The 9,491-nt window shown below is 32.7% G+C and overlaps 1 protein-coding gene across 1 annotated transcript; it reads right to left on the bottom strand.

Moving 5' to 3' along the window:
• Positions 1-622: 622 nt before the first annotated feature.
• Positions 623-8,563, bottom strand: LOC148197987 (increased DNA methylation 1-like). The gene is made up of 8 exons (XM_088115081.1): positions 7,598-8,563; positions 6,560-6,698; positions 6,384-6,466; positions 3,559-3,794; positions 2,697-2,783; positions 1,367-1,466; positions 887-1,080; positions 623-755 (listed from the first exon to the last, which is right to left on the bottom strand). Exons 1-7 carry the CDS (start codon positions 8,561-8,563, stop codon positions 895-897), a joined length of 1,797 nt encoding a protein of 598 aa, XP_087971207.1. The 3' UTR covers positions 623-755; positions 887-894.
• Between the last annotated feature and the right edge of the window lie 928 nt (positions 8,564-9,491).

Here is a 9,491-nt window from a genome sequence, read left to right as displayed (position 1 = left end):
TAACTACGTAGATAAATAATGTAACTAATGTATTTATTTAAAATGTGCCTAAAATTTATATATGGTTCTCTGGTAAAAACAAAAAAACTTGTTTTTTACTGACTTTTTTGAAAATATTATTAGAAGGGCAAAAGGTTACTATCTTTTGCATGAAAAATAACAGCATTCAACAAAGGACCCCGATATTCCAACAACAGATTTTTAACACTCTTTTGACAACGCCACGTGTCGTCACCTCATTGGTTCGTTTTAAATTTTTTTTTTTAAAAAATCTATGACCGTAACCCTTATTTTGAGTGAAAATCCTAAAATACCCCTACTGAGCCAATAGCAAGCTGCCACGTGCACGTTGTCAAAACTGTGTTAAAAAAGTGTTGTTGGAATAACATTTTCCTTCAACAAATACCTTATAATACCATCATTTCATATCTGCCTTTCATTCTGTTGGGCAACCAACACCAACTTAGTGACCAAATTGAAAGAAAGCAGACAAATGAACAAGTTGTCTTAATTTTCTGTAGTTGTAAAAAGTACTTTTTGGTGTCCATGTTAATGTCACTTAGAACAGATCCATTTTAATTAACAATAACTCCAAATTAAGGTAGTAAATCCACAACAGATCTAGAACATTAAATGTAAAACAGTTTCGTCCACCAAATGATAAAATAGGCAAAGAGCAGTCTTATCTAGGATGATGTTTCTCCTCTGAGATTGAACTTGGTTTGTATCTTGTCCAAGGGTCAGCCTCCACAAACCTAGATAAAGAAAATGTGTCAACTTGCTTATGCAATGTTAGTATAGTGTGTGCGTGCATGTGTCCAGGGATACACAACATTTTCCAGTAGTCTCTGTCAAAATGCAGCTTTTATATGAATCAAATTCTCACCAGGAACTTTATGTAAGCTTTGGTATCTTCTTCAGTAACTTTTCTGTGCCACGACATACCATCATATTCACGCCCTTTAATATGTTCTCTGTTCTCAAATCGAGTGGCTCAAACCCAAAAGAACGAACCCAAGTTTCTTTTGTTTGTTTCACGGTTGGTACCACCAATAACTCAACGTTGAGGTGGCTGAGTTGCTGGTAAATAGAAATAGTTATAGAAACAAAAGTTAGTTTTGAAGTAAACAAAAACCAAAAAAAATGTACATTATAGTCGCGGTTTCATGGCAATTTTTTATATTTTAAAACATTCTACAGAAATAGGACAACTGCAGCCACAGTACAGTCATGAAAACCTAAAAAGATCTTGACCTTAGGGCTACAGTCGAAAAAGTTGCAGATAATTTTTCAAAACCTTGTGAACAATGTTATAGAGCAGTATATACATGCCAGGAAAAGAGACAAATAACGTTAACGAACTTACCGATTCAATTATTCTTAGAAGCCGAGCGAACATTCCTTTCTTCCTATAAGAAAAAACAGTCGCAACAAATGGCATCTCTGCTAGTTTGTTCCCATGAATCCTATTTAACAAACTTTATCATCACTATACACATTTCACTCTTGCCATCATGCACTCACGCATAGGTGACATAAAAAGATCAATAACTGTGTAGAAAGGCAATCGAGTTCGTAGCAGTAGAACTGAACTTATGACGAGATAGAGACATCTAACAGAGAAACTAACCTGACAGAAAATATATTTTTAAAACTAGCAGTAAAGAAAGGTAAAATATTACTGATTTTCAATACACTAAAACATGTTACCTAAAATTAAACAATAGAGCAGCATGTAGTGCCTGAAAATCATTTCATCCAGCAATGCCAAAAGCTTGTTTATGCTTGAATTTTGATAATCCTTTTCCTGGCTTCTTATAATATTATCGTTTTCAGCTATATTTTTCAAAAGAATTTAGTCTAAATATTCAAATTTTGTTTGAATTTCATAATATATAGTTTCAAATAATCTACAAACCGTGTAACCAAATGGAAAGGGCTAAGTAAAGCTATCAACTAAAAGTAAAATGAAATCACAACCTATAGCGTATTAGTTTATTCCATCGGCATATTTGTGCTCTAATTATTATAATGATTGCCTATTGCAATCTTAGTAGTTTTAAATAGGATGAAATTTAGATGTAGTTATTTAGAGTTGTTATTATTTTTCTTTGGATTTTTTCCCCTATCATTGTAAGTATTCATATTTGCAAACACACTTTAAGAAAATTCTTTAAGAAATTAGACTTCCTAACAATGCAATTTTGTAGGGCAAATTCCGGTCTTCCCAGAATTAAATCTTTTTGAATTATAAAAGGAAAAATCATATTGATGATTACATGCAGATGGAAAGCTGGAATAAGAACCAAAAATAGTAAACCAAACCACTTAAAATATCCAAGATTTTTTTTTATATCTCAATAATGCAAACATTCTATTTACGTACTTTTATTAGTGTATCTCTTCTTATTTTATATCACCTGATTTATTATATCTGTATTTTATAAATTCTTACTCTCTCTGTCATGGATTGCCTATATACATCTGAAAAAAATTCAATACTGCATAGAGCTGGTCCAGAGTAAATCCAACACCAATAAGAAAATAAATTAGTTATTTTTTGTCCTCACAAGTTATATATATTTCCAATGTTTGGCATACACATGTGTTTTTCTTTATCAGCAAATGTAGTTTTGCATATACATATAAAGGTTGCATGAACGCATTTATAAGCAAACTTAAATAGACATTTATACCTGATTGATGCAACGCTGATAATCTCATAATCCTTCTCTAGAATCACAGTAATAAACCCTTTACAGTCCAGGCGAGGGATGTTTGACCTGAACAAGATATATATAATGACAGCACAAGATATGAAAAAACTTTCACAGATATTACATTTTCAGATGAATGAAATGATGATCACGTAACTTACTTGTGAATGTCAAAATCCAAAATGATTTCATAAAATAACTTTACCATGCATTGATATTATTGTGATGCCCTGTACAACTCTCCTCAAATAGTTTTCTATTCATCAGGAACCCCAAAATGAGCACCAGGGTTGGAGGCATTCCTCTTTCTCTTTAAGAACACAAGTGAAGTTGAATATATATTACACCTTGATCCCTTCATTCATGTCTTTTACAAATTAAAATATTGCATTTTTTTTATACCCTTATTCATTGACTGACAACATGCCTGGGCCAAGAGAATCATTATTTGGTAATGCCAACCAATTATTTGGTTGCTATTTCAATTCTGTTATTCCTATTCTGATAGATTAGTGCATCATTTTCTCTAAAAGATCCTTTTTCCTTATTTTCTGAAGGTTTTTTTGCATTTGACTCCTTATGAACTTTCTCACTTGAACAAATATCTAGCACAAAGTTTACAAAATCCTATAACATAATTATTTAGCTAGACTCTCTATCTGAACTGATTCTGTCAGTATCGTTTTTCCTATTTTCTTATTCCTTTAGAAATAATAAGACATGTTTTCCAAAAATCCATTGAAATGTTTTCATAAAAGAGAAGTTATGGCTGCAACTGCATCTGCCCTGAGAGAAGTGTTAAAAAGCACGTAAAAGGCCATAGTAAGTGAAGTGATCTTACCCACAACTATATACAATACTTTTGATTATATTTGTCCCGCTTCCTTCTTCAATGTATGGCATGAAGCTCTCACTCAATACCGATAATGCAACAGCCAGTTTAGCATTGCATTCCACCTTTTCGGTATCTAACCTTGTTATATTAGGGTCAGTATCTGCCCGGTAAATAAAAGACCAAGAAAATCCATCCTCTAGATCATGTTTAACACGAAGAAGCCTTTGAAGTCTCTCATATATCTGGGAAGACAACATACCAAATTACATATATATATTAGTTAGATTACCATCACCAAAGATACCTTGTAATAATAACAACAACCAAATCCTTTTTCAGTATATATTGTCTATTACATGATGGGAATATACTATCAAAAACCTAGGCTACTTGATGGAACCACACGTCATGAATATAGCTCAAAAGAGAAGGAGAATAGCATAGAATAACATTATGTAAAATAACTTATTAAGAGATTCAATAATAATGTACAGGTGTTCCAGTTATATTAGGTTTCACAACTATTTTTTACTCCTAAAAGAAAAAAAAAAACTATTTATTTCACAGATTTGAATAAACTTTAGTGTAAATAATATTTTATCTAACACAAGGTGTTCTATGTATATTGAGCTAGAAAAAAAAAATCAATTTAGAAAATATGAATAAGGTTTTGGTTTTCCTGAAAGTATGTTAAGGATATTACTTAGGGGTGTTGCTTCGTGCTACTTTAAAATATAGGGTATTGGTGCCTTTCCACCTTCAACCAATCAAAATATGCCATATATGATAATAACTCGCCACGTAATGTCATCTGGAACATCTTACATATGATTTTATTTATTTATTTTTAATAAGAGCTTAAATGTAATTTATCTCATAAGCTCCAAGTTCAAGAGAGATATGCTCCACGAAGATATGCTTCAGTGTCCATTCTTAGCGGCAACGGATAGACGTCAACGTCACTTTCTGCCACAACACTTGAAATGGTTGAAACGAAGACGCATCCTTCCAATCCCTAACCATAGGCAGCGTAATGCCGAACTCAGACTCATCCTAGGCGTCCTTGTTCTGCCCCAAATTTCTCCGGCCGGCAACCATAGGGAACACGAAGCAGCTGCCATAATAAGCCACTGGGAAGGACAGCTCGAACATGTCGCGCGTGTTGACAATGCACATCATCACGTCCTCCTTCGGATTTATCTGAAGCGTTCGTGTGGCAGCACCATACATAAGATGTCAGCACCTCGAAGGTGGTGGCATGTTGGTCGAGGTTACAATGCTGGTGCTGGAGCATTTCCTGGAGTGAACTTTCGTACAAGGATTCCGCGGAGGAACACCCATTATTTAGTGGTGCAATGTGTTGGGGAATTACCCAAAAGACTAATCTCAATTGAATAATTCGGTCTTAATTATGGTAGTGTATGATTTGTTAAAAGGATGTCATGGATGAGAAAATTGTGTTGGGCTCCAGATTGTTAATGATAAGATGGATAAATGACAATAGCTACGCAAGGGTTGAAATTGCCAACATTAGGGCAATATTTAGCTACATGAATATATTGGAGAAAGCATTCTTTTCTAGTTGTGACACCAGTGCAGAATTTTTTTTAATATAAATTAAAAAAAATTATATCAATTTTGAATCTTGCATAAATATAAATGATATAGAAAATTTTCACTCTCTATTCTAACTAATATAAAAAATGCTACTTTTATACCGGTTAAACACACAACCATTATAAAAAGTATTTGAATCAATGAAACCATATTCCTCAATGTTTCAAACAACTTTTACACATTGGTTTGATTACTTGGTTCATTTTTGTATGCACAATAGCTAGTCCAACAACTAGTATCACTCCTTTCATTAATAGGGGTTTATCCAATTTTTGACACGAGTAAAATAAGCAAACACTTAGTTTGCATCCTTCAACCCTTTCTTCTCAAGTCACGCCTCCACCATTCCATTCCAAAAAAACACTAAATTGGTGCCACCATCAATAACTCATCAAAACATTCTCCAACCCAATGATGAAATCATAACAAAAGGATTCATCTTTTCATCTAGGAGGTGTATATTGAAGCACAAACTTAAGATCATTGTTCCTTATGCACACAAAAATAGGGTCTTCAAAATCAAGTGGCACATACTCTCCTCGACGAATGAGGAGGTCTTCGACGGTGTCCATGTATTGTAAAGTCTTTCCCACTCTTCCAACATCGAGAATGGCAACAAGAGTCTGAATCTAGATGTGATTATGGTTGTGAGAGAAATGGAAAAGGACAATGAAGTGGTCACGAAGGAGTGATTATTTAGATGGAGTGAAGAACATTGACATGGCTTCTTTTTGTCGTGTTTGTTTGTGGAGCTAAGTTGTGTTGTGTTTGTGGATATTTATTCACTCGTTTTTTGTCACATGTTTTTTTATTTATTATAAAAATATATTTTTTATACCGATTATAATTAGAACTTGTATAGAAAACTTTCTTATTTATTACAAAAATGTTTATTTATTACAAAAATATCATTATATTCATTTTATATACAAATTATAACCATAGAAGAAAATTTCTTTTCTGTTACAAAAATGGTATAAAAAAGTGTCACTAGTGCGTAATTGCCACAAGTGCTTTGGTTTTATCTTATATATTAATATGCTTTGGTTTTATCTTATATATTAATATGCCTTGGTTTTATCTTATATATTAATATACAAAATATGGTAATGATTGTAAAAGATGAACTCAAGCCAACTTGAATAACATGACATAGCCATCATATATTTAGAAGTAGTCGTAAGATTGAAGAAGATGAAAGAAATAGATGATACCTCCCTACATCCGTTTCCACATAAGGGTAGCCTTTTGTTACGAGAAGAATTGCCTCCATTGGCCTTAAGACAGGATCGGTGAACTACAAAAAGGATAAATCTAGTGTTCATAAATAGCTTCAGAAATGAGAATCTAATTGATAAAAGAATGCATTAAGTAAATGCAGAGGACATACATCTTCTCTCGCATACAAGGCATTCGGTCGACATCTCAAACGGGCCAAGGCCTTCAAAGGTGATCTCAGTCTTTCCACACCGCAAACCACAAAATTTGCAGCAGCAACTCATACAGTGCCACTCACCTTCTGGAATTGTCTGCAAGGAAAAATAAATAAAATAGGTGTTTATTTTCGGTACAATATTTTTTTAATCAGCAAAGGAAAATGTTTATTGAATAGGGCTTGAAAGTAATCAGATTTTACATAATTTTTTCATATATTTATACAGGCCACATAATACAAATATTAAGTGGCATTATATATATATATCGTGGGTATAGCATGAAACGATCATGTATAGCCAAGAAAATAATGTATTTTCCTTCTGCTTCATGACATGCACCATAGACAAAAAACCATGTCATATATTAGCATGGAAGAGTACAATAAAAAAGAATTTAAAATAGATTCTGCTATTTGTCTCGCTATTTATATAGGCAATGTAAAATAGATTTTCGTGTCAAATTCTTTGAATAAGAAAATTTTATAAGGATTGGTTAAGATATTCATAAATAACTCCAACTGGAGATGTTATTCTTTTTAAGAAAAAGTCTAATTGGAGATGTTCTTAAAATTATATATCTTTGATATAATTTGAAAACAGAAGTGAATTTATTACCAATGATACACATGTTCAAAGTTTCATTAACATATTTGATTTGATAAGAGAAATCAACAATAGAGTAAATGGCTCAACGTCTAGTTAATAGTTCAATAATTTTTACACAAAAACTATGCTAATGAACCTAACATGCATCTATAATCAAATATGCTAATGAACCTAAACTGACAGAAAACATGGCCTGCACTATTTTACAAAAGTAATGAGAGAAAAAAATTATGTAGAAAAAGAAAAATTATATTTTTAAAACAAAATGTTATAAAAATAGAACGATTCAATTAGAAAATGCACAATGAAAAAATCCAATACAATAAGTTATGTGAAATAACGATATAAAAAAAGGGTTCCTGATCTATACAAATGAAGGTACATACTTGCATACCCAAGCAGCTCTGATGGAAAATTGATGGACAACCATCGCAACAAAGAAGATCTCCCTTTTCCCCACAAACTCTACAAATGTCGTCGCTTTTTTCGTCGTCATCACGAACCAAGTTATAAAATTTAGAAGAAAAACCACTTTGTTTATTCCAGGCTTCTGCCATGCATTCCAAGAGACAAAGTCCTCTTCCTCTCCCCAAACATATGTTTCGTAATGGATCGGATATTTTTTCCACTGAATCAAAGCGTTCTTGCCTCCATGAGTGAAATTCAAATTCAGAAATGGACACAACTTGAGAACAACAGTCACACAGAATGCCATCTCCAACGACATCTCCACCCAGTGACACAGCTTTACTCTTGTAATCCATGTAATAAACCCTCTCTCGTGATTTGATAGTTTTCGCAGCAATCATCCACGAAAACACAGTTCGTTTTCCTGTGTTCAGCTTTCTACGTGTCCTGTTATTTCTTGGAGAAAACCGTTTTTCTTTTGAGAAATTCATCCTCTTCACTCTTGCAAGGGTGTTTACACCCTTTTCCTCCTCAATCACGACTTTGTTCTCATTTCTCGCAACCTTCTCAGGTTGAGTCATCTCGCCCTGAGGTATTCGCGCACTCCCTTCTATTATTTCATTTTTGATAATTCTTCTGGGGCATATATCCAGAGTTCGATTCGCCAAATCCACACCATGTATCTTCCTTAAGCGTCTTAAACCTCTGGTGCGGCGGTGAAGTCTGGAAATGAATTCCAGCCCCAAAAGCTTATCATTTGAATGGTTTGAATTTCCAGAAAATCGAAATCCACCGCTACCCAATTGCGTTTGCACGTTTCCGTTGCGGCTTCTGGGAATTTGTCCCGTCCTGAGATGCACCTGAAGCCTCATTGAGCATTCTGGTTCATCTCTTCTCCCTCTCTTCCTCTCATTGGTTAAATTCAAGCTTTGTCCCTCTCTCATTTTTCTGAAAAAGTCTAGTTGCGAAAAAATGTATCAGAATCGTAAAAGAGTCAACTACTCGAAACAGCATCTAACTTCAAAAAGAAACTTACATGAATTATCTTCAAGAATCTCAGATGCTCTTGACCAAAGTCTGTAAACCTTGCAGCTGTTTTTGGTTTTCTGTGGGGTGCTGCTTTTATGCGTTTTATTAAGGGTCTCGCCCCATGAAGGAATGCTCAAAGAAATGTGACGCAAAGAAAGTCTTTTTTTTTTTTTTACTTTCGGTCTTGCAGTTATCTTAAAGCTTTGTAACTCTTCATACGTAATCATTCAACAGGGCAACGTGTGCTGATGTGGTATCTTTATTATGTATTTTTTTAAATTTCATTTCACTATTTTAAATATTTTTAAACTGATTTATTTTATTTTATTTTGATTTGACTTATCTTTTACATTAAATTAATAATAATGATAACGCCATTATCATTAACGAGGAAGAATAGATATTTATTACCTAGTTTTAAAAAAACAATTGCGACCAAAATTAAATTTTTTAAACACATATTCATCTTAAGTGAATATTTTTAAAGATAATATTTGTCACTAACGAGACAAATAAGACCAAAATTAAAAATCTTAAAGATAATACTTTCGAAATTAAAAAGAGAAAATGACTGAGTAATAGCACGAAAGGATTCTCGGATTTAGCATTATTTGTATTGAGTAAGAAAATTTTAGGTTTGCAATCTTGAAAAAGTATAATGTTCAATGCATTTAATAAAAAAATATTAAATTTATTTGTATTTAAGAAATATAATATTAATTATTCATAAATATTAATTTCATTTAAATATTTAATATAAAAATTATATGTTAAATAATAAAGGATTAAATATGTTTTACTCCCCTTAAAATTAAAATTAGTCATTCTTCGAAACTTTGATCA

Source organism: Vigna umbellata, chromosome 5, assembly GCF_029865625.1.
Source record: "Vigna umbellata cultivar VRB3 chromosome 5, Vumbellata_1.0, whole genome shotgun sequence".
Taxonomy (NCBI): domain Eukaryota; kingdom Viridiplantae; phylum Streptophyta; class Magnoliopsida; order Fabales; family Fabaceae; genus Vigna; species Vigna umbellata.
Note: the sequence above shows the minus strand (reverse complement) of the source record. Positions and strands in the feature narration are given on the sequence as shown.